This window comes from Primulina tabacum, chromosome 16 (assembly GCF_025594145.1).
Source record: "Primulina tabacum isolate GXHZ01 chromosome 16, ASM2559414v2, whole genome shotgun sequence".
In the NCBI taxonomy this organism is placed as follows: Eukaryota; Viridiplantae; Streptophyta; class Magnoliopsida; order Lamiales; family Gesneriaceae; genus Primulina; species Primulina tabacum.
In genome coordinates, this window is record NC_134565.1 from 11,155,668 (window position 1) to 11,180,640 (window position 24,973).

Below are 24,973 nucleotides of genomic sequence, written 5' to 3' on the forward strand. Positions count from 1 at the left end.
TGTGAAGTTTGAGTGGTCCAATGAATGCCAAAATGGATTTCAAGAGTTGAAAGATAGGTTGACGACAGCTTCGGAACTTGCATTGCCAAGTGGTTCAGAGAACTTTGTTGTATATACTGATGCGTCGAAGAAGGGTCTCGGTGCAGTGCTGATGCAACGTGGAAAGGTTATAATCTATGCTTCTCGTCAGTTGAAGGACTACGAGAAAAATTATTCTACGCATGATCTGGAGCCGGCATCTGTTGGTTTCGCCCTGAAAATATGGAGACACTATTTATATGGCGAAAAGTGTGAAATTTTCACGGACCACAAGAGTTTAAGGTATTTGTTTTCTCAGAAAGAACTCAATATGCGACAAAGACGGTGGTTAGAGCTTGTCAAAGATTATGATGTGACGATTAGTTACCACCCTGGGAAAGCGAATGTTGTAGCGGATGCATTGAGCCGTAAGTCGAGTTCATCTTTGAGTTCTATAATCCAGAAACCGTTTGTTGTTAGACTTGCAACGAGAAGAGATAGCTTTGGTGGTTCCGAGAACCATTGCTCGCTTTTCAGCGTTGTTCATTCGGGCTACATTGAGCAGAGCCTCATCGTACCATCCTTCTTCTTCACAAACAAGACTGGCTCGCCTCATGGTGAAAAACTCGGGCGAATAAACTCCTTGTCAAGAAGTTCCTGAATATGCTTCTTGAGTTCTGCCATCTTTGTCGTTGCTAATCGGTACGGTGCTTTTGATATCGGAGCCGTACCTGGCATAAGCTCAATAGAAAACTCCACCTCTCGCTTGGGTGGCATTCCACAGACGTCCTCAGGAAAAACGTTTAGAAAATCCCTAACAATTGGGACATCGGAGACTGACTGACTGGGTGCCTGGGGAACGGATAAAAAAGTCGCTAAAAACGCCCGACACCCTCTATGCATGAGCTTCCTAGCCTGGACACATGGTATAATGCGCGGTAAAAGAAAATACCTGTCTAGTTCGAATAAGAACTGCTCTATCCCTGGCGGTCGGACTAGCACAGATCTCCGTTGGAAGTCAATCAAAACTCTGTTCCTTAACAGCAAGTCCATACCTAGAATGATGTCAAACTCTGGCATCGGCAATACGATAAGATCCGCATAAACAAGATTACCATGAAGCTCGAGGTCTATGTCTCAGATCACGTTAGTAGCTGCCAGCTCCTCTCCAGAAGGCAATAATACTGAATACGCTACATTTAGCCCAATGGTTTTGACCTTGAGGAAATTAGCAAAGACCTCTGAAATGAACGAATGAGTAGCCCCTAAATCTATCAAGGCATTCGTAGCTGAACCAGCTATAAAAATTCTCCATGTCATGAGCATGGTCTCCGGGTTCGTCTCCGCTGCATGGAGAGAAAAAACTCTGCCTTGAGTAGGCAGACTCTCCTGAGGGAAATTCTTCAGCAAGTGGTCAGGACTCCCACGCTTGTAGCACTTCCCTGAGCCATACATACAAGCTCCAGCATGAATATGCACGCACTTAGCGCAGACTGGGTAATCAACGGCTCTCGGGACTGCCCGTCTCTGCTGCTGTTGCTGTCCTCTGTTCCTGGATGGGCCGTGGAAAGGCCTCTTACTCTGATGCTGCTGCTGAGGAGGGCGGTGCGGCACTTGGACTGGTCGCTTGCCCTGGCGATCTCTTTCAATATCAATCAGATCCTGCTCTGCAGCTAGAGCTCTGAAGACAGCGACGTCATAGGTAGTAGGGCCAGCCACCCTAACATCACGGCGCAAGATCGGCCATAGACCATCCATAAAATGTCTCAACTTGGCTCCCACATCATTTGCAATCAGGGGCACAAAATGGCAACCCCTCTCAAACTTACGGATGAACTCCGTAACAGTCATGTCTCCCTGCCTCAGGGTCATAAACTCCCTGGTCAACCTGGAACGCACCACGTCAGTAAAATATTTGGAGTAGAATACCTCTGTAAAGCGCGTCCAGCTCAGAGTAGCCACATTCAAGGCTACGGATGCTCCTTTCAACCATAAGCGGGCGTCTCCTCCAAACAGATAGGTCGCACAACGGACCCTATCCTCATCTCCAAGCTCCATGAACTCGAAGATAACTTCCAGGGACTTAATCAAGCCCTCGGCAATCATGGGATCTGTCGTCCCTGAGAACTCCTTCGGTCTCATCTTCATCAACCGTTCATAGGTAGCCTCAGGCCCCGTCTGCCTGGCTACCCCAGCATTGTTCCCCGCAAACTGTGTGAAGAACTGCTTCATTCCAGCTAGCATCTGGGCGTTCATGTCCGGTGTAGGGGGTGGTGGTAAATCTCTCTCCTGCCTATGATCCTCACCGCCCTAATGACGATGCTCATCATCTCTCATGCGCTCAGGAATGCGTCTAGGAGGCATACTGTTCCATACATAACCCATACGTAACTAACATGCATAATTTCTATTATTTCTTTAAATTTTAAATAAATACTGCTTAATCACAATCTGATCATAAAATATTTCATGAAATCATGCTGTCAAAATATTTCATGCTTTAAATGAAATGCGTAAACGTAAAACTTACAGACCGAGGATGTGACTTCGTGAGCTTCTCGAGATCAGTAGTAGTACAACCCTTTACAAGAACATAGGCTCTGATACCAACTGTAGAGGCCCGTATTTCGTATTTGAAAATTCGCGGAATAATTTAAAATTTTTCTCTTTAAATAAATAGCATGCCTCATCCATAAATAAACTGATAAAAGATTTAATGTTTAAAGTAGCAGCGGAAGTAAATAATGTTTTCAAAACCACAACTTAAAATAATTCTTCAAAGTAAAAACTGAGTTTGGACATAAATAGTAAATTATAAACATGAGGTCCTCGGGTTCCTACTACTGCCGACCCAAGCTAGCTCACTGGTCCCCGCCCTCGGCCTCGACCTCATCAGTACCTACAACAATCAAGTCTAGTGAGTCTAAAGACTCAGCATGCATATATCATGGATAACTAGTAAATCTATCATGAAGTTTCACGTGACATAAAAATATCGTATCGTAAAGCATAAGGTGAAAATCGTGTCATGGATAATTATAAATACATGCATAATTGATAATCGTACGTAAAATGTTTGCTCGATAGAGCCCTGTCATAAAATAACATATCATAATTTTCTGTTGAGATAATGTTCTACACAAGTGGCCCATAACATAACATAACATAACATGCACGTCTGATCAGACTAAACCACAGTATACTGGGCGGTAGAGATCATCACAGCCCTTGGACTGGATATCTGTACCCATACATGAACATGAACCGGTCGTAAGTCACCGGGTGAAGTAATAATCCCATAAGCGTGAGGTGGCCACAAGACATATCGCATATATCTCAAAAATAAATATTTTCTATTTTTATGCACGTAATATAATTAAAATCACATTTTCTATATCGAAGGATTTGGATCGTTCCCAAGCTCGGTGCGACCTAATTCTAACATGAGACACATGCAAATAATCTCAACTTGACCAACATATCATAACCGAACCAAAAACGAGACAATTACGCCCAACAAACTTAGTATCTAACCATGACTCCGTACCAACCCGAACCAACATCGAACCATCGTTTATTCATGATTAAAATACACCTAAAATACTGGAAAATATATATCAAGGGCTGTAATACACGAAAATTGTGCATGGAGGCCAAAATCATGAAACACTTTTTCGAGAGTCACTTTGGCACATTGCACCGTAAATTCTCGTACGACCTCTAAACTTAACTAAATCACAAACGGCCAAAAACATGACCTTCCTTACTCAATGAGGTACTTTCTATTCCAAGGCCATAGGCTAAAAGCCAACCAAGAACTCGAAACAAGCCTCTGAACCGAAGCCCAAGCTGTTGTCAAAAAAAATGCAGCAGCTGCTGCTGTGCTTTCTTGCTTCGTTTACGAGGCTATTGGCCATTGGGGCTTGAACCGCCGGCCAGAACCTCTTACCAACATCCTAAGGTGTGGCTTGAACCATGGCTAATGGGCCTATGCCAACCACAATCCAAGCAAACACCCAAGGCTACCGAAACTTGAAACCGAGAACACCAAAAATCTGTACTGTGATGCATTGGTTCGCTTGCTGTCTTTCATCGTTCCAGTGGCCATACGATTGACCATGGCTCGATCTAGACATCATGAGGTATTGTGTGAACCATGGCTAAGGGCTAGAAGCCAACCAAGATCCACCCAACACCACAAGTTTAGAAATTCACTCACTCAAAACAGAAAAAAAACCGAGGGACACTTTTGTTGTTTTGTTTCAAAAACCGATAGGATCATGAACCAAGCCATGAAAGGTCATCTTGGTCATGTCCTAGACATTCTAAGGGAGGGTTCTAACCATGGTTACAGGCGCTGGGCCAACCATGATCCAAACTCTCACCTTAGGCAACCAACAAGAAAATCGAGCCTCAAAGATTGCAACTATGGAGAGTTGATGTCCATTTCGTCTTGCTGTGGCGAAGGGACTCAAAACAATTGACCAACACCTCCCTAACACATCCTAGTACATGCCTAGATGCAGCCTTGAATTCTCGGAACCGAGCCAGACCCTGAAACCACAAAAACGATACCGAACGTGAAGTGCAAGGAAGGGCCAAAAATCTGTGCAGAATTTTTATAAAACTTGCTGTCAATTTTCGGTTTTTTGCTCCATGAATCATGATCATATTTTTTTTTAAATTATTTATATGGCTTGATTGAAGAGAAAAGAAAGGATGTTCTGAGTTGTCAAACTTAATCCAAATCCTTAAGGGGTGGCCGAAAATTGCTTAAATAAATGGAGGAAAATATTGCTTAAATTATGAATTTTAACTCTTTAAAGTTTTAAACACTTATTATGTATTTTAGTGAATTAATAAATTAATTTAGGATAGTAATTATCTTACATGCATGGCTAATTCTTTAAAATAAATTACTAACATGTTAAGTTACAATTTCTTAAATAAAATAAGCCTAGATTAATTTATCTCAATTGATCATACATTTTAATTTAGGCATTTAATTAAATTATTGGACATAAAGGAACTTATTTACTACTTGACTCCAATTAATTAATTAAATCCCTAAACATTCTTTTTCATTAAAATAAGTTATTTTTTATCTTAAATAAATTTCTAGGAATATTTTCTTATCCTTAAATTTTATCTCAATACTCCAACTCCAGTCCGGCCTCGCTTATTTAACTGAAAAGATAAAACTAAACCTCTGCGATTAAAATAAGTGATCATGACTAAACAACTTTTAAAATGCTTTAAATATAAAAGAAATCATTTTAAATTTTTTAAAATAATAGTAATTATGCATGGCTTATACGTAGTCTGAGTTAACGGGTTCTACACGGGCAAATGTTTCAAGTGTGGAGCGAGTGGCCACCTGCTAAAGGAGTGCCCTCAGTGGAGGCAGCCGACCCAGGGAAGAGTGTTCGCCATGCGTGCTCAGGAGGCGAACCCAGACACGACGTTATTGACTGGTAAACTATTTAATTAAGCATCGTATTACTTTGCTATGCATGTGTTGGAATTTCAGTTGATTTTATTAGTGTGCTAGTAATATTTTCGGGTGTCATGCGATATAAATTTCTTCTATGCCTAAGATTAAGGTTAGGATTTTTAAGGGATAAGTTTTGTGTTGTGCTAACGTCTCTCAGGAAACATTTTCATAAAGAGACTAGCCAAGAAGGCCTTGATAGACTCAGAAGCCACCAACTCCTTTATTTCGGAGACATTCGCTAGTCACCTGGACGTCAAGTCTATTGGACTCGACGTGAGCTATTCAGTGACAGTCCCATCAGGGGAAGAATTGTCAGCTACTAGCGTGGTCAGGGACATCGATCTCGAGCTGCAAGGCCACTTAATGTATGCCGATTTGATTATGTTGCCGATGCTAGAGTTTGATATCATTCTTGGAATGGACTGGCTGACAAAGAACAGAGTTCTTATCGACTTCCAGAAAAGGTCGGTATTAGTAAGACCTTTGGGTATGGATCAGTTTCTCTTTGAGCCAGCTAGATGGAGGAGTTTCCCTCGCATGATCTCGTGCATACAGGCGCGTAAACTTATTTCCAAGGGGTGTCGGCTTTCCTGGCCAGCATCATTTCAACACCTGACGTAGCCACTCCGTCATTAACTGATGTACCAGTAGTAAGGGATTTTCCGGACGTATTTCTGGATGACGTCACAGGCCTTCCACCAAAGAGAGAGGTGGAGTTTTCCATTGACCTTGTGCCAGACACTGTGCCAATCTCTAAGGCTCAGTACCGTTTAGCTCCAGCTGAGATTTTAGAGCTCAAGCGGCAGATTCAGGAGCTTCTGGACAAAGAATTCATCCGCCCTAGTTTCTCACCATGGGGCACACCAGTACTTTTCGTAAAGAAGAAAGACGGGAGCATGAGGCTGTGTATCGATTACTGAGAACTGAACAAGATAACGATCAAGAACAAATACCCACTTCCAAGGATCGAGGACTTGTTCGATCAGTTGTAGGGAGCCACATTATTCTCTAAGATAGATCTTCGATCGGGGTATCATCAGCTGAAGGTGAAAGATGCAGATGTTCATAAGACAGCCTTCAGAACCAGATATGGGCATTACGAGTTCTTAGTGATGTAATTTGGACTGACGAACGCTCCAGCGAGTTTTATGGACTTGATGAACCGAGTATTTCAGCCTTACCATGATCAATTCGTCATAGTGTTCATTGACGACATTCTCATATACTCGAAGAGCCATGAAGAGCACAGTCAGCACTTGAGTACAGTTTGCAGGTTTTGCAGAGTCGCAAGTTATTCGCGAAATTCAGTAAGTGTGAATTCTTGTTGGATAAGGTAGCATTTTTGGGTCACATAATATCTAGCAGCGGAATTGAGTTGGACCCAGCTAAAGTGGCAGCTATTAAGGAATGGGTTAAGCCAAAGAATGCATCAGAGATCCGCAGCTTTCTGGGTTTGCCGGTTACTACCGTAAGTTTATTCAGGGGTTTTCGTCGATAGCAGTGCCGCTCACTTCACTGACCAAGAAGAATGCTAAGTTCGTGTGGAGTGGCGAGTGCCAGAAGAGCTTCTATACTTTGAAGCAAGCTCTTATTTCAGCGCGAGTGTTAGCCATGCCATCCGGGCAAGGAGATTTTGTGTTATACACCGATGCATCTAAGCTCGGGTTACGCGCAGTGTTGATGCAGCATGGTCGGGTGATAGCTTATGCTTCCAGGCAGTTGAAGGTGCATGAGAAGAATTATCCGACTCATGATTTAGAATTAGCCGCCGTTGTCTTTGCATCGAAGATTTAGAGACACTACTTGTACGGCGAGAAATGCCAGATATTTACTGATCACAAGAATCTCAAGTATTTCTTCACGCAGAAAGAGCTGAACATGAGGCAAAGATGGTGGTTGGAGTTGGTAAAGGACTACGATTGTGAAATTAGCTACTATCCGAGGAAAGCTAATGTGGTGGCAGATGCCTTGAGCAGGAAGGTTTCAGTCATAGCACAGTTGTCAGTACAGAGACCTTTTCAGTCTGAGATTCAGAGGTTTAGGTTAGAGGTTTATCCCAAGGGCAGAGCTCCCAGACTATCTAATCTGACGGTCAAATCCGATTTACTAGACCGAATCTGTAGAGGACAGCCTTCTGATGAGCAGTCGCAGAAATTGAGGCTTAAAGACGAAGCCAAGGGCAGTGTACTCTACACAGTGTCCAATGTTATTGTAAGATACAGAGGTAGAATGTGGATGCCTAGTATTGATTCGATCAGAGAGGATGTTCTGACAGAGGCACACGCATCTCCGTATTCTATTCATCCAGGAGGTACCAAGATGTACAAGGATCTGCAGATTTTGTATTGGTGGCCAGGTATGAAGAGAGACATCCGTCGGTTTGTGTCTGAATGTCTCACTTGTCAGCAGGTGAAGGCAGAGCATCAGAGGCCAGCAAGGATGCTTAAGACACTCTCTATCCCCGAGTGTAAATGGGAGAATATCACCATGGACTTCGTTGTTGGGTTGCCGAGGTCAGTCAGGGGATCCAATGCTATTTGTGTCATCGTGGATCGACTCACCAAGTCAGCACATTTTTTGCCAGTAAAGACGACTTTCTCCATGACGCAGTATGCAGAGCTTTATAACAGGGAGATAGTTCGATTGCATGGGATTACAGCTTCCATTGTGTTCGATAGGGACACGAGGTTTACATCGTCCTTCTGGAAGAGTTTGCATGCAACCATGGGGACGAAGTTGCTATTCAGTACAGCTTTTCACCCGCAGACAGATGGGCAGTCTGAGCAAGTGATTCAGATTTTGGAAGATCTATTGCGAGCCTGTATGATCAATTTTCAGGGGCTTGGGAATCTAAGCTACCTCTAGTAGAGTTTACATACAACAACAGCTTCCAAGCATCTATAGGTATGGCTCCCTATGAGGCGTTGTATGGACGAAAGTGCAGATCACCGATTCATTGGGATGAAGTCAGGGAGAGGTCAGAGCTTGGTCCAGATATTGTTCAGCAGACTTCAGATGTGGTGGTCAAGATCCGAGACAGGATGAAGACCGTGCAGAGTCGTCAAAAGAGTTATGCTGACAAGAGGAGAAAGGATCTAGAGTTTGCCGTAGGCGATCACGTTTTCGTGAAGATAACACCCATGAAAAGGGTGTTATGAGATTTGGGAAGAGAGGCAAGCTTTGTCCGAGATTCATTGGGCCGTTCGAGATTCTCGACAGAGTTGGGACACTAGCTTATCGTGTAGCCCTACCACCGAATCTGGCCGGAGTACACAATGTGTTCCACGTCTCAATGCTGAGGAAGTACCTAGCTAATCCTTCGCATGTTTTGAGCTATGAACTGTTACAGTTTGCTCCAGACCTGTCTTACGAGGAAAGACCTTTCCAAATCCTAGACAGACAGGAGCGTAGACTACCGAACAAAGTAACCAAGTTGGTCAAAGTTCGATGGCTAAATCAATCCATGGAGGCGGCCACTTGGGAGACCGAAGAAAACATGAGGAATCGCTACCCGGAGTTGTTCGGTAAGGTTTAATTTCGAGGACGAAATTTATATAAGTGGGGGAAGAACTGTAGATCCCAAAATCAGTACACGTAAAACCCATGCATCTATTTTATTGTTAAATCATTTATTTAAATTTAAAATGATTTTTTTGGGATGCATGACCTATTTAAATTGCATTATTTTAAATTATGTATGTTTATGTGATGCACGTTAAAATTTGTTCTCGAGTTTCATGTTTCAGACAATTATTCGATGCGAGATTGAGGAAAAGAGACCGGTGACGATTTTGGCGATTTTAAACGTGGTATTTTATTTTAAATTAAGTTTGAGGCATTTTAAATGATTTACTTAGTTGTAGTATTTCTAAAAGCCTAATTCATTTATTTAGTGATTTTAAGATTTTAAAACTTTTAAATTTTAGCAAATGTACACTTTATTTTAAATTAGGGGACTTTTCTTAGTAGTGAAAATTTACATTTATGATTAGCATTTTAATTAGCACTATTAATTCCTAATTAAGCAATCATTCCCCTTAATTATATTAAAACACACACACACACAACTCTTTACACACTAATTCAGATTTTTGAGAAAATAAACCTAGGGTTCTTCAACCTTGTATCAGCCGCCCCTCTCCTTCGATTTTTCCAGCAACTTTTCTTTAATTTCGTTGCAAGAAATTAGTGCCATATTCGTCCCAGTTCGTCTCTCGCTTCCTTCCCGCGTCGGAGTCGTCGTTTCGATTACGTTATTTATCAAAAGGCACGTATATACTATTTTTCCTGCGTCGATCATGTCATAGTATGTGTTGCGTTGTTTTATGCGTAAAAATCCATGTATGATGTGCAAGGTTTGGGCAGAAACATGTTGGATCGATTTTGAAACGTTTTTAGATCTAAAATTTCGAAATTTACTGTTCTTTTGAAAACTGCGATTTTTCGATCGTGATTTTGAGAAATCTTTCAACATGAAAATTGTAGAAATTTTTGATACCTTCGATTTTATATAAAATTAGAAATATTTGGATAAAAATTGAGTGAGTTATGATCATTTTCGTAGGACTGCTCAAACTGCGTTTTCTGAAAATTATGTTATTGATGTGTTCTTGAGATTTTCTTGTTGCAGGCTTTGTTGGGCATCGATGGGTGATCATTGTTGCATTTAGGTATATCTAGAATGATGTTGGGATGTATGTTGGTATTTAGTTTCGTGTCTTTAGGCAATTGGTTGAGTTAGAAATCGTAGGAATTGATTTTGGTGTCAAATTTCGTATTCATGAGTTGTATTGCGTTTTAAGTTGGACGTCGTTGTTTTGGAGCGTTTGTTTAAGTTTGAATGAGTGTTCTAGCACTCTAGGACGGGTCTCAAGGTGTCGATTTATGGTCAGGATGATAGAGTTGGGAGAAATAAGCCTTGAATACATGAATTCCCGTTTGTTTACTTTCACCAAGCCTACACAGATCCTTCGACGGGGACCAATCCGCTCGTTAAAGCATGAACAGGGATCTCATGTATGTGACAGTGGATTCGTCCCTGTCAGCCCAGTACTGTGGTTTAGTCTGATCAGGCGATTTATGTTATGGTCACTTGCTTTGAAACATGCCTCTACGCAAAATGATGAAGTTATGTATGTTCAAGTATGCAAACACGTTTAAGAAAAGTTTTATGTTTATGGCACGTCTATGTATGTACGTATGTAAGTTCAAGTTTAAGCGCAAGTTCAAGTTCAAGTTCATGTATGTACGTTCTATTTTGAAGTTGCATGTGGTTTTATTATGCATTACTCGTTACTTCCAGTTTATATGTGTTGAGTCTTTAGACTCACTAGGCTTGATCGATGCAGGTGATGATGTTTTCGAGGAGACAAGGGGTGGGGACCAAGGAGCAGGCTTGGACTGAGCAGGAGGCTAAACCCGAGGACCGCCAAAGTTTAAGCTTTTATGAAAATGTTTAAATGCTCTGATTTTATGTTACTGTTTGAGGTTCGAGCAAATACTTTTGGTAGACATCATTTTGAGATTTTTCTGTTGCAACAATTTTTGAGGACGAACAGTTGTTTTATCAAATTTTGAAGGTTCACGATTTATTTAAGAAAATTTTTAATTTTTTCGCAAATTTTGAATAGTAAAAGTATGGTACGTTACACTACATATGACTTAACTATTCGGGTTTAAACCATCTATACGAATTGCTAGAACTTGGAGCAGCCGAAGGTAGACAACGGTTCCTACTTTGAGGAGGGAAAAGCAAATGAAGTTGATGGAGGAGAAACAATGGTGGGTTATTGTCCTTATTGTGCCTAATGCTGATCACAATATAGAACATGCCTTTTGAGACTTACTCTTCTTTTTCTTTTGCTTGGGTGGCTGGAGCACGACTTTGATAGCAGCATCGGAGACTGCTTTGACATTCTGTTGGGAAAACATAATGAGGAAAATGAATGCAGCATGTTGAAAAGTGAAGGTACGAATAAAAGAAACTATAAACTTGAATATTGAATCTTGAGAATACATGTTGTGTTTTTTAACTACTTTCAATGTAAGCAGGAGAACCAATCATCTTTCTCAGCTCCTCCCCCTGCACATTTGATAGATGGCATTATAATCATGTTCAGAAATAGGAGGAATAAAAGATGATTTAAGTCTTTTTTTTTCAGAATATATGGTCTTTCAACATGTGTTTATCCATTTGTGCCTCTTAATGAATCTTTACTTTCTGATTGATTGGAATAACAGGGATGGCAGGATTAAAGTGATAGGTGGTGACAACATTGAAGGCCTTCTCATATCTCCAAAAGCCTTGCCCTTTAAAAACTTAGAGGTTGGTTGATGTCATATTGTTTTGGTCTATCTGTCTGTATGGACTGATGTTGCATATCTGTTGATTGCAAGGATTGCATTTTTTGATCCCATCTATTCACCACAGGAGTCAAACAAAGTTCTTAACCCTTTTTTAGATGCTCATTTTGTACAGATGTTATCAAATATTATAAACAATTTATTTAGATTTGTGAAGATATTCTGAAAAAGTCGTATGATTGAATATTTGTACATATTTCCAACTTAATTGATCACCTTCCTTCATCCACGACTTTTTCATCAGATGCTGAAGGGCCTTATTTACTTAAATTTGAGTTGTGAAAAGGACATAGTAGGATGGTATAATATTTTAGACTTATTGTATTTTACATTAAAAAAAATGTATTTTGAATAAAAAAATAATTTTTATGAGACTAACCTCTCATCTCAAATCTTATTCATGTTTCCATAATAGTTTATCTAATTAAAACATGCTATCATCTTCTGCCATCAACTTTCTTCAATGTATATCGATGTAATGCTGATATATTCATTTTTTTGGTTAATCTGTTATTGCATTTCTTGAATTTTTTAAACTTGAACATGTCGAGACCAATATTTAAGAGTTGGCTTCTAAATATTGTCACATATTTAAACATTATTTAGATTTCATGTCTTCTCCTCCTACACGGACTACTACTCATAACAATCGCAATGACAATGAAAGGCGTCAATTAAACACAACACGACGACGAGCACAGAGACAATTAATGACAGAAAATGAACGACAAACAAATCTAGCTCGACGCCGGTCAGACTACCAAAAACGTATAAATATAAGTGCACATGCTATATATTCTGATGAATCCAACTTTCAAATGTCAGATGTTACTACACATTTGAATGGTATGTTACATAAACTATATAGTAAAAATATTTATCAATCATTCTTTTCATTTTTGGTACTTCTAATTTAAAAAAACTCAATCAGCCATTTCTATTTATATATTATTATTTCATAAATTTATTTATTTATTCTAATACAAGCACATAATATTCTTATACATTTTTCAGTTCCTCTCAACAACAATTTGGCTACGACTACTACAACACATGCAATAATGGAAACTTCTTCAAATCAAGGTGATATATTTCATTTGCACTGTTTGAAGTTAAACGATTTTACGCATTTCTTTTATATATTATATTATACGATATACAAAACAAAATTTGATACTACATCCACATGTAATAAATAAAATTATTAAATTTTTTTTATATAACATCATCAATTAAATATTTTTCATATCTAATAATTTGGACAACTAAATATTATATTTTTTAACGTTCATTTTTTAATGTCAGGAATCACCGCAACTACGGTTGGACAAGTGTGTCATATACAGACATTACCTTATCAAACAATGACATCAAATTTTGAGCAAATAAGTACTAGCACAAGTCAACATCTAACTGATTTAAATCATCAAGGTAATCTACTAAATTCAAATACATTGTTGACGTAACATGTAAACTTTTTTCTTATGACTTTGCATTATGTCATCTATGTATAATATAAAACACCTGAAATCAACATATAAATGCATGATATAGCAATAACAAATACAACATAATTGTTAGGGCTCAAAAACACCACTTACATCGACATCCATAATCTAGCAAAAAAAATTCAATAATAGTCAACATAATGGTTGATGACATTTGTACAAAGCAACAATTTGTCTATACTGTCAAGCTCTATTTTTTCATGGTAAAACACCTAAACTGTGCTGCAAAAATGGCCGCATAAAATTAAAACTTATTTCATCTCCAATTGAATTGCAACAATTGTGTGATGAAGACAATGACCAAGGTAAGTAATTCATGCAACGTATAATGGCGTATAATCGCTAAAACTCAAATAATTTAATCAAAATATGTTGGATCAATAAGTACTACTTTGCTAAATAATTGTTTCACTACATTTTCTATTTGTGAACTACATGTGTATTTCTTTTTTGTTAAAAAAATATTTTTTTTTGCTTTTGCCATCAATTTCCCCTCTCAAGTTCTCCATTTATTAATTAACGACTTCAATAAGACTCCATCAACCAGCTGATTGATTTTTGTTTTATTTTATTTTTTCAACATTTCATGCACAAATATTTAATCATTTTACATTTTCAACAGTTGATTTAAAAATAAACTAGGAAGCATCCTACATGACATAAATTTTTAAACATGGAATATATAATTTTAACACAATCTACATTGTTTTAATGTCTTATTTTCAGAGTTTTCTACAAAAATTTCAATTATGCGTTGCGTGTAACATGAATATATGAGGCTAATATAATAAACATTCGTGATATTAAAACACCTTGAAACCAAACCATTTTGAGTCATTAATTTTTTTTGGAATTTTTCAATATACAATAAATATTGTCAAATGTTTTGAAAATAGACTATTTTTAAAACAATGTTTACAAATATGTTAGACTAATAAATTTCCACTATACACTTTAATCATTCAATCTTCAAACTACTATTTACTTTTTACTTTGTTTGTTTGAATATTAATTTGAACAATATTGCAGGAATAAACTCCAGTGAAAACAATGTCATTGCTAACGTACAACGATATCCACGTCCACGTCGATATTATAACCTAGCAAGAAATTTCGTTGAAAGTGAGATAAATTATCGATGGCAATTGTCTGACCCAAGAATTTGTTTGCATTGCCAAGCTCTATTGTTTCATGGTGAAACATCACAATTCTGCTGTAGAAATGGAAGTACAAATTTGGATCATATCCCTTCTCCTATTGAATTACAACAGTTGTATGCTGCGAATACTGAGGAAGGCAAGCAATTTCGGCAGTCCATAAGGGCGTACAATCATGTTTTCTCTTTTACATCGATGGGAGTCAACTTAGATGAGTCCTTAGCAACCAGTACGCATGGAATTTACACATTTCGTGCCCATTGATCAATATATCACTCGATTAGAAGTCTTCTACCAAATGAAAATTGTAGGCCAAGGTACATGCAAATGTGGATTGTAGACACAGATCATGATATAGACAATAGACTTCATGATAATCCAGAACTAAGGTGAGAATTGCTGCTTAAGATACAAAACATGCTTGATCAACACAATCCATTTGTGCACGTGTTTCGACAAATTGGAAAATGTCAAGATATACCTAACTGTAGGCTCATCATCAGGCAACAAAAACCTAATGAACATCAATATAGTTTACCAACAACATCTCAAGTTGCAGCTGTAATTGTTGACAACGAATTTCAAGAAACTTTGAGCAGTCGAGATATTACTATACAAGGAATCGGTGGAAATCTTATCAGCATTCAAGATGTAGTTGGCTATTATGATCCTTTGCAATATCCACTTCTTCTGCCATACGGTACATATGGTTGGGACATAAATAGCCGAAATATCAATGGTATCCGGTTAACATGCTTAAATTACTATGCGTATATGCTACAGGTTAGTAAAAAAAACATTGTACTTTATGCTTTATATTTTAATTAAAAAAATTTAAAACTTAAATGTACACCTATACTTATCTAATGTAAATTATCTTCTTATTCAGATACGAGAAAATTCGCCATCATTGCTACTTAGAGGATGTCGTCTACTTCAACAATACGTACTTGACAATTATGTAAAGATTGAAACACAAAGACTACGATGGATACGTTCAAATCAACGTGATATATGTTCCGAACTTTACCAAGAATTGCAAGGTTGTTTACATGGAGGTCAAAATAATGCAGGTATCATAACTTAATTATTAGAATATTATTTTTCACAACATATATTACAACTCGCATATTATACATATCTACCAAATACATTACAGGAAATATTGGTACCAGAATCGTTTTGCCATCATCTTTCGATGGAAGCCCACGTGATATGTACCAACGGTATCAAGATGCCATGACTTTGGTACAAACATGTGGGAAACCAGATATAATGCTTACAATGACATGCAATCCGAATTGGAATGAAATAAAATATCAACTACTTCCTGGGCAATCATCTCAAGACCGTCCAGATTTGATAACAAGGATATTTAGATCAAAATTTGAAGAATTTAAAAAAGACATTGTGGATAGGGGGGTTTTGGGTAAGGTCCGGTCTTATTCGTACGTCATTGAGTATCAATAAAGAGGGCTTCCTCATGTTCATATGTTGGTCATATTTGAAAATAATGACAAGTTGTGTACTCCCGATCACTCTGACTCATTTGTGTGTGCTGAAATACCTTCACAAACAGAAGAACCCAATCTACACAAAGCAGTTGTCCACCATATGATACATGGGCCATGTGGATCAATCAATCCAAATTGTCCATGCATGGTAAATGGTAAATGTAAGAAGAAATTTTCAAAGCCATTTGTGGAATACACATCTCGAGGAACTGTTTCATACCCTTTGTATCGAAGACGTGAAGGTGGCCAAGTATCAATTACCAACAATGACGACTTCTTTCATTGATAATGGTTGGGTTGTCCCATACAATCCATGGCTTTTATTAAAATATGATTGTCATATTAATGTTAAAGTATGTGGAGGGATTAAATGTGTCAAGTACATATACAAGTACATCCATAAAGGTCCTGATCGGGTCGCACTAGAGTTACGAAATGGGCAAAATTGTGATGAAATCCAACAGTACGTGGATGAAAGGTGGATTTGTGCGCCTGAAGCATTGTGGCGAATTTTCTCATTTTAGTTCAGTAGGATGCATCGTTCAGTCATTAGGTTACAACTACACACATCAAACCAAAATTTGGTTTACTTTGACCCCCAACAACACGTAAGTGATCTACTAGCAGATGATGACAACTCGAAGACTATGCTCACAGAATTTTTCAAAATAAATTGTGATGCTGCCTTGACTGGAAAGTATTTATATCGAGAATTTCCACAATATTACACGTAGATAAAATCTGGAAAAAAATGGATTCGTCGAAGAAGCAACAATAAAGTGGTTGGGAGAATATATGTTTCAGGCAACAAAAACCTAATGAACATCAATATAGTTTACCAAAAACATCTCAAGTTGCAGCTGTAATTGTTGACAACGAATTTCAAGAAACTTTGAGCAGTCGAGATATTACTATACAAGGAATCGGTGGAAATCTTATCAGCATTCAAGATGTAGTTGGCTATTATGATCCTTTGCAATATCCACTTCTTCTGCCATACGGTACATATGGTTGGGACATAAATAGCCGAAATATCAATGGTACCCGGTTAACATGCTTAAATTACTATGCGTATATGCTACAGGTTAGTAAAAAAAACATTGTACTTTATGCTTTATATTTTAATTAAAAAAATTTAAGACTTAAATGTACACCTATACTTATCTAATGTAAATTATCTTCTTATTCAGATACGAGAAAATTCGCCATCATTGCTACTTAAAGGATGTCGTCTACTTCAACAATACGTACTTGACAATTATGTTAAGATTGAAACACAAAGACTACGATGGATACATTCAAATCAACGTGATATACGTTCTGAACTTTACCAAGGATTGCAAGATTGTTTACATGGAGGTCAAAATAATGCAGGTATCATAACTTAATTATTAGAATATTATTTTTCACAACATATATTACAACTCACATATTATACATATCTACCAAATACATTACAGGAATTATTGGTACCAGAATCGTTTTGCCATCATCTTTCGATAGAAGCCCACGTGATATGTACCAACGGTATCAAGATGCCATGACTTTGGTACAAACATATGGGAAACCAGATATAATGCTTACAATGACATGCAATCCGAATTGGAATGAGATAAAATATCAACTACTTCCTGGGCAATCATCTCAAGACCGTCCAGATTTGATAACAAGGATATTTAGATCAAAATTTGAAGAATTTAAAAAAGACAATGTGGATAGGGGGGTTTTGGGTAAGGTTCGGTCTTATTCGTACGTCATTGAGTATCAAAAAAGAGGGCTTCCTCATGTTCATATGTTGGTCATATTTGAAAATAATGACAAGTTGTGTACTCCCGATCACTTTGACTCATTTGTGCGTGATGAAATACCTTCACAAACAGAAGAACCCAATCTACACAAAGCAGTTGTCCACCATATGATACATGGGCCATGTGGATCAATCAATCCAAATTGTCCATGCATGGTAAATGGTAAATGTAAGAAGAAATTTCCAAAGCCATTTGTGGAATACACATCTCGAGGAACTGTTTCATACCCTTTGTATCGAAGACGTGAAGGTGGACAAGTATCAATTACCAACAATGACGACGTCTTCATTGATAATGGTTGGGTTGTCCCATACAATCCATGGCTTTTATTTAAATATGATTGTCATATTAATGTTGAAGTATGTGGAGGGATTAAATGTGCCAAGTACATATACAAGTACATCCATAAAGGTCCTGATCGGGTCGCACTAGAGTTACGAAATGGGCAAAATTGTGATGAAATCCAACAGTACGTGGATGGAAGGTGGATTTGTGTGCCTGAAGCATTGTGGCGAACTTTCTCATTTGAGTTCAGTAGGATGTATCGTTCAGTCATTAGGTTACAACTACACACACCAAACCAACATTTGGTTTATTTTGACCCCCAACAACACGTAAGTGATCTACTAGCAGATGATGACAACTCGAAGACTATGCTCACAGAATTTTTCAAAATAAATTGTGATCCTGCCTTGACTGGAAAGTATTTATATCGAGAATTTCCACAATATTACACGTGGATAAAATCTGGAAAAAAATGGATTCGTCGAAGAAGCAACAATAAAGTGGTTGGGAGAATATATGTTGTGTCGCCATCTGAAGGTGAGAGGTTTTATCTCCGTATCCTTTTAAACCATGTCAGAGGCCCAACATCTTTTGAATATCTGATGACTGTGAATGGGGTAACATATTCAACATTTAAGGAGTCTGCTCAAATGAGAGGACTTCTTCAACAGGATGATTATGTAAAACAATGTCTACAAGAAGCACGCTCTGTTAAAATGCCATCTTCATTTAGAAGGTTATTTTTATCCATACTGGTGTTCCGTCAACCAACAACAGTTCGAGAACTCTGGGATGAGTTCCATCCTAGCATGTGTGAAGATTATGGTAGAGAAATTTCATCAAGTAACTTAATCATCAATAAATTATTGCTTGAGCTACAAAGGTTGTTGCATCAGTACAAAAAGAAACTTGATGATTTTGATTTGCCATCAGTAAGTGTTGAGTTTTTAGAAGACACAACGCTACCAAGAATAATAGAGGATGAGCTTTCTTATCAGATTTCTGATGATGATTTGAGATCAATTGAATGTTTGAATGCTCAGCAGAGGATTGCATTTGACACCATCATAGAAAGTATTATGCATAATCAATCAAAACTTTTCTTTATTGATGGTCCAGGAGGTACTGGTAAGACTTTTTTATACCGCTCAATGTTGGCACATTTGAGAAAAATGGGTAAAATTATAATTGTGGTAGCAACATTTGGAATAGCTGCGACATTGTTGCAAGGTGGAAGAACTGCACATTCACGTTTTCAAGTTCCACTTAGACCAACCGCATCAACACTATGCCAAATAAAAAAACAGACAGAACTTGCAGATCTAATAAGGCGTGCATTAGCTATAGTATGGGACGAGGCTCCAATGGCAAATCGCTATGCTTTTGAATCCGTCAGTAAAAGTTTCCAAGATATTATGGAAAATCAAATAGCGTTTGGAGGGAAGACAATGGTTTTTTATGGCGATTTTCGACAAGTGTTATTGGTTGTTAAACGAGGGACAAAGGCAGAATAAATTGCTGCAAGTATTTCAAGATCAACATTCTGGCATTGCGTAAAGATAATACACCTTCAACAGAATATGAGATCTGCTCAAGACATTGACTTCTCACAATTTATCTTGCGCATAGGTGATGGATTGCAACATACTGTGAATCGTGATTTCATAAAATTACCAGATTCAATTATCATACCATGGGAAGGAGAACAATCAATTCAGATGTTGATTGATTCTGTTTTTCCTAATATGATAAATCATGTTAACGATGAAAACTATATGGTTGATAGAGCCATTACCACACCAAAAAATGTTGATGTCGACAATATTAATCATATGCTCATTATCAAGTTTCCTGGAGAGGAAAAAGAGTATACCTCTTGGGATAGTGTAGAAGACGACAATCACAATCTCTTTCAAGAAGATTTTTTGAATTTCGTTTGTCCAAGTGGTTTGCCACCACATAAAATCATATTGAAGGTAGGAAGTCCTATCATGCTCTTGAGAAATGTTGCGCCCGAACTTGGTCTATGCAATGGAACAAGATTAATATGCCGCCGTCTTGGTAGAAATTTTATAGATGCTGATATCATAACAGGTCCTCACAAGGGTACCAGATTCTTTCTACATAGAATGCCCTTGAAAAGTGAAGATAATTCTGGATTACCATTTGAGTTGACACGTTGACAGTTTCCCATAAGGCTTAGTTTTGCTCTGACAATAAACAAAGCACAAGGTCAAACAATCCCAAATATTGGCATATTTTTGCGTAACCATGTGTTCAGCCATGGTCAGCTATATGTGGCACTTTCAAGAGGAGTCTCACAAAATTCTACAAAAATTCTGGTTAAAAATGGGAATTTAGAGCGTCAATCTGGTGTATTCACAAGAAACGTGATTTTCAAAGACGTATTGATACCTAATAGGGAATAATTAAGCGTGAGTAATTCAACTCTATTTATTCTAAATTTTTTAAAAATACATTATGTTGAAATAGTTACAATAATCATTATGTACATGCTACATGTTTCAACGTTATAATTTGGGGGATGCTAATAAATTTCATTATCTCTTTTCAACCACAATCAGTTATATGTGGTACCATGTATTATGTCCATGTTTTTATCTCTACCCAATTATCTATTTCTCATTCTCTATCCTATCATGCCTCCCGAATAACCATTTTTTGGCATTGCTACTATACTTTCAGTATTTATTTAATAAAAATTGAACAATGCTTGGGTAGTGCCTAATGGATAAACATATTATTTATGATTTTTTGATTGTTGGTACAAGTTGAACTTTTTTTACTGATTATGAATTGCTTTTGTATGTTTTTCTCAATAGCTGAAGGACAATGGTTGCAAACAGAGTATTTGTATAAATGGCATACTCAATTCAATGGATCAGATCTACTCGTCTCCATCTTCATCTGGTTTGTTTTTAACAATTATATGATTTATTATGTTGCTTTATATTAGTGGTCATATCAAATTCATATGTTCGTTTTGATCTTGCAGGTGATATAATATATTTATTACGAGCTTCAAGATCTTATGATCTAATCTCTCACATATTCTGAACAGATTCACTAAATCATTGTATTAGGACTTCTTATACATTGTTTTATTATAATCCTTACAGACAAATTTATATTTTGGGTGGTATATTTTAAACTCGGATTTTCAAGATCTAGCAGAGTTCTCATATTTTTTATACAACTTTTTGACTAATTTTTTTACTTCTTTTACATTAAAATTTATCATTATTTCTCATTACTGCTTCAAAAAAATATTTTTTTTAAGATCAACACATATATCATGTGAGGTAACAAATTGAGTTTGACATATTTATTTAAGCTTTAGAATCCCTTGCTTTTCATGGATCAAGTACAAATGTTTTTACTCTCATGATATTGTAAAATCACGAAGGTTTAATATATTACCCTCATATATTCATGACACACGCAATGCGCGTGCCCCGGTGGCTAGTTTGGAATGAAGCATGTGAGAGGAGTTTCGAAACCCTGAAGATGAAACTCACATCTACACCAGTATTAGTTATTCCCGAGGATGCCAAGAACTTCACAATATATAGTGACGCTTCAAAGGGAGGATTAGGGTGTGTCCTTATACAGGAAGGTTAGGTAATTGCCTATGCATCAAGGCAATTAAAACCTTATGAGCAAAATTACTTAACTCATGATCTTGAATTAGCGGCAATCGTATTTGCGCTAAAGATCTTGGGACATTACCTTTATGGGGTAAGATGTGAAGTATTTACTGATCACCAGAGCCTCAAATATTTATTCACCCAAAATGAACTAAACATAAGGCAAAGATGGATTGAACTTCTGAAAGATTATGATTTATCATCAATTACCATCCGGATAAGACAAATAAGGTAGCAGATGTTTGGAGCCGGATGAACATTGGGAAAGTAAGCTTATCTTCTCTATCAGCGCAGGCATGCCTTAGAGAATCAATCAAATTAAAACAAAGTCAGGATCCCTCTATCACGAAGATTAAGGAACAAATTCAAGAAAGAAAGACCCCAGAATTCCAGACTGATGAAAATGGTGTCCTCTAGATGAAAGGACGGTTGTGGGTGCCAGACATCGATGAGATTCGGGAAGAAGTAATGGTTGAAGTTCATAAATCAAAATTTTCAGTCCATCCTAGGAGTACCAAGATGTACCGAGATCTGAAAAATAATTACTGGTGGAATGGAATGAATAAAGACGTAGCTGTCTTTGTTTCCATGTGCTTAACCTGCTAACAAGTCAAGGCGGAATATCAACGGCCTGGAAGACTCCAAAAACCATTAGAAATTCCAAAGTGGAAGTGGGATAACATCTCCATGAACTTCGTAGTAGGGCTACCAAAATAAAAGCAAGGTCACGATGGGATTTGGGTAATCATTGACAGATTGACCAAATCATCACATTTATTACCGGTTCGAATGAACTACAACTTGGATAAATTAGCCACACTGTACATGGATAACATAGTTAGAGTACACGGAGTTCTGTCAAGTATATTATATAACAGAGATCCAAGTTTGTATCACGATTTTGGAAAAATTTTAAAAGGCTATGGGAACCAAAGTCACTCTCAGCACGGCCTATCATCCACAGACTTATCGCCAAAGTGAAAGAACAATTCAAACACTCGAACACATGTTGAGGGCGTGTGCTCTGGATTTTCATGGAAATTGGAGTGAACAGTTACCCCTGATAGAGTTTACTTATAATAACAGTTATCACAGCAGTATTGAAATGGCTCCGTATGAGGCGGCTGTATGGTCAAAAGTGTAGATCACCTCTGTATTGGGATGAAGTGGGAGAAAAGGCTATCACTGGACCTGAGCTTGTTCAAGTAACTATAGAAAAAGTCACCATAATCAGAGAAAGACTCAAGACAGCTCAAGATAGACAAAAGAGTTGGGCAGATTTAAAGAAAAGACCGTTGGAATTTGAGATCGGTGAAAAGGCGCATGTTAAAATCTCCCCTATGAAAGGATTGGTTCGGTTAAACAAGTCCGAAAAACTAAATCCAAGATACGTCATAACCTTTGAGATACTGGAAAGAGTGGAAACCCTAGCCTACCTACTGGATTTGCCACCAGACATATAAAGAATTCACAATGTCTTCCACATCTCACAACTAAGGAAATATGTCTCAGATCCAAGTCACATCCTTAAAATTACACCGCTGATGATCGAATGACACATGAATGAAGAGCTAAAATATAAAGAGGTCCAAGTTCGAACAGTTGACACCAAGGATCAAATATTGAGGCGCCGAACAATTCCATTTTAAAAGGTGCAATGGTCTAATCACACGGAACGAGAAGCAACTTGGGAACTAGAAGAAAGGATGCTCACTCAATATCCTCATCTCTTTAAAAGATCGAGCTTAACCAAGTTTTGGGGGTGAAACTTCCAATAAGTTGGGTGGGATGTGAGAACTCGGAATTTCTGAAGCAAATCATGTAAGAAACTGAAGCAAATCATTTATAAAATAAAAGTCGAAATGAAGCTCAAAAATTTATGCTTAAATATAAAATTCAACTATAAAATTAAATTTTCAGCTAACATGGCTCGAGGAAGTAACTCCAAAGCTCGAAGATTAGCTCAACGGGAAGATATGTCATGAGAAATCGCAATGATCGTAGCGTCATCACCGGAGGAGTAAAACCCCAGCTCATGAACTCAATCTTTTAGCTCAAAGAAGCTCAACTTTTTTTGTCCTAAAAGAACCAAAAATGGAGCTAGGAGAAGAGCTAAAGTATTGGACATATTTATGACCATCGAGTTAATCAAGAAGAGGAGCTAAAGGTTTGGACAAACTTATTGTGCAAGTGATGACCATTGAGTTAACCAAGGAAGGAGTTAAAGGAGCTAAAGGTTTGGACAAACTTAATGTGCAAGAGATGATCATTGAGTTAACCAAAAAAGGAGCTAAAATACTAAGACACTTTTAATATGCAAGAAAAAACCCATGAACTAACCAAGATGACCCTTGATGCTTGCATATCCTTGACCACATTGATGGCTTGGCTTGGGCTTCAAGGGGGGAATCAAAATGGAAGTGGAAAAGGCATCCATCACCAATAAATAAGACCTCCACATGATGAATAAACCACACCAAAAAAGCCACAAAAAGTTTTGGTACTCTCCCCTCCACAAAGAAACTCTCGGCGCCGAAAGCAAGGAAGAAGAAGGATAGCTCATGCTGGCGATTTCGTACTGGAATCGTTAGTAATATTGCTGTGAAGTTCTGTCCAAGTTCAACCATCGTCTGTTCAAGTTTTAGCAATGTTTCGTACATCCGAGTTTGAGCAACTCTCGAAGCATACCTTCAGATTCAGTAATTGGGTTTTTGTTACTTATTTTCTTGTATTTTGAACTTTGCATAAAAATGACATGACATGCTTGTATGCGTGTCCTTATTTTCGAAAATCGGTATTTATGTAATTTAAAATTTCGATCGATTTACGTTATGTTCTTTCTGGTTTCGATATTCTTTGACTCCGCTGAATTCCTTTCAAACTTCTGATAAGTTTTGTTCGATAAATCTGAATTATGTAATACACTGTTAAAAATCGAATTGGATATGGAACGATTATTGTAATTCTGTCTGGCCCCCATCAGTGGGTATAAAACTGTGTTCTAGCTCCCATCAGTGGGTATAAAACTGTGTTCTGTCTGGCTCCCATCAATGAGTATAAAACTGTGTTTTGGCCTAGCCTCTTAGAGGACTAACATATTGGGGACAATTTGACCATGGAAAATGAGATGAATAACAGTGTTGAGTTTTTTCCGATTT

At 37.6% G+C, this 24,973-nt stretch overlaps 2 protein-coding genes and 1 long non-coding RNA gene across 4 annotated transcripts; 2 read left to right on the forward strand and 1 right to left on the reverse strand.

The window, feature by feature from the left end:
* Window positions 1-11,191: 11,191 nt before the first annotated feature.
* Window positions 11,192-19,924, forward strand: LOC142529511 (uncharacterized). 2 transcript variants are annotated; one of them, XM_075635065.1, is made up of 11 exons: window positions 11,192-11,293; window positions 11,390-11,480; window positions 11,753-11,837; window positions 12,482-12,721; window positions 12,890-12,958; window positions 13,181-13,306; window positions 14,413-15,323; window positions 15,430-15,613; window positions 15,700-17,138; window positions 17,245-17,428; window positions 17,515-19,924. In XM_075635065.1, exons 9-11 carry the CDS (start codon window positions 17,130-17,132, stop codon window positions 19,659-19,661), a joined length of 2,340 nt encoding a protein of 779 aa, XP_075491180.1. In that variant the 5' UTR covers window positions 11,192-11,293; window positions 11,390-11,480; window positions 11,753-11,837; window positions 12,482-12,721; window positions 12,890-12,958; window positions 13,181-13,306; window positions 14,413-15,323; window positions 15,430-15,613; window positions 15,700-17,129; the 3' UTR covers window positions 19,662-19,924. The 2 variants fall into 2 exon arrangements, with proteins under 2 accessions (XP_075491180.1, XP_075491179.1); XM_075635064.1 differs by lacking the exons at window positions 11,192-11,293; window positions 14,413-15,323 and having other exon boundaries at window positions 11,341-11,480.
* Window positions 11,254-11,740, reverse strand: LOC142529512 (uncharacterized). Its single transcript, XR_012815909.1, has 2 exons — window positions 11,529-11,740; window positions 11,254-11,428 (listed from the first exon to the last, which is right to left on the reverse strand). It is a non-coding gene; the product is annotated as an uncharacterized LOC142529512 (long non-coding RNA).
* LOC142528350 (uncharacterized) lies at window positions 19,728-20,330 on the forward strand. Its single transcript, XM_075633392.1, has one exon. It carries the CDS (start codon window positions 19,728-19,730, stop codon window positions 20,328-20,330), a length of 603 nt encoding a protein of 200 aa, XP_075489507.1.
* The last annotated feature ends 4,643 nt before the right edge of the window (window positions 20,331-24,973 follow it).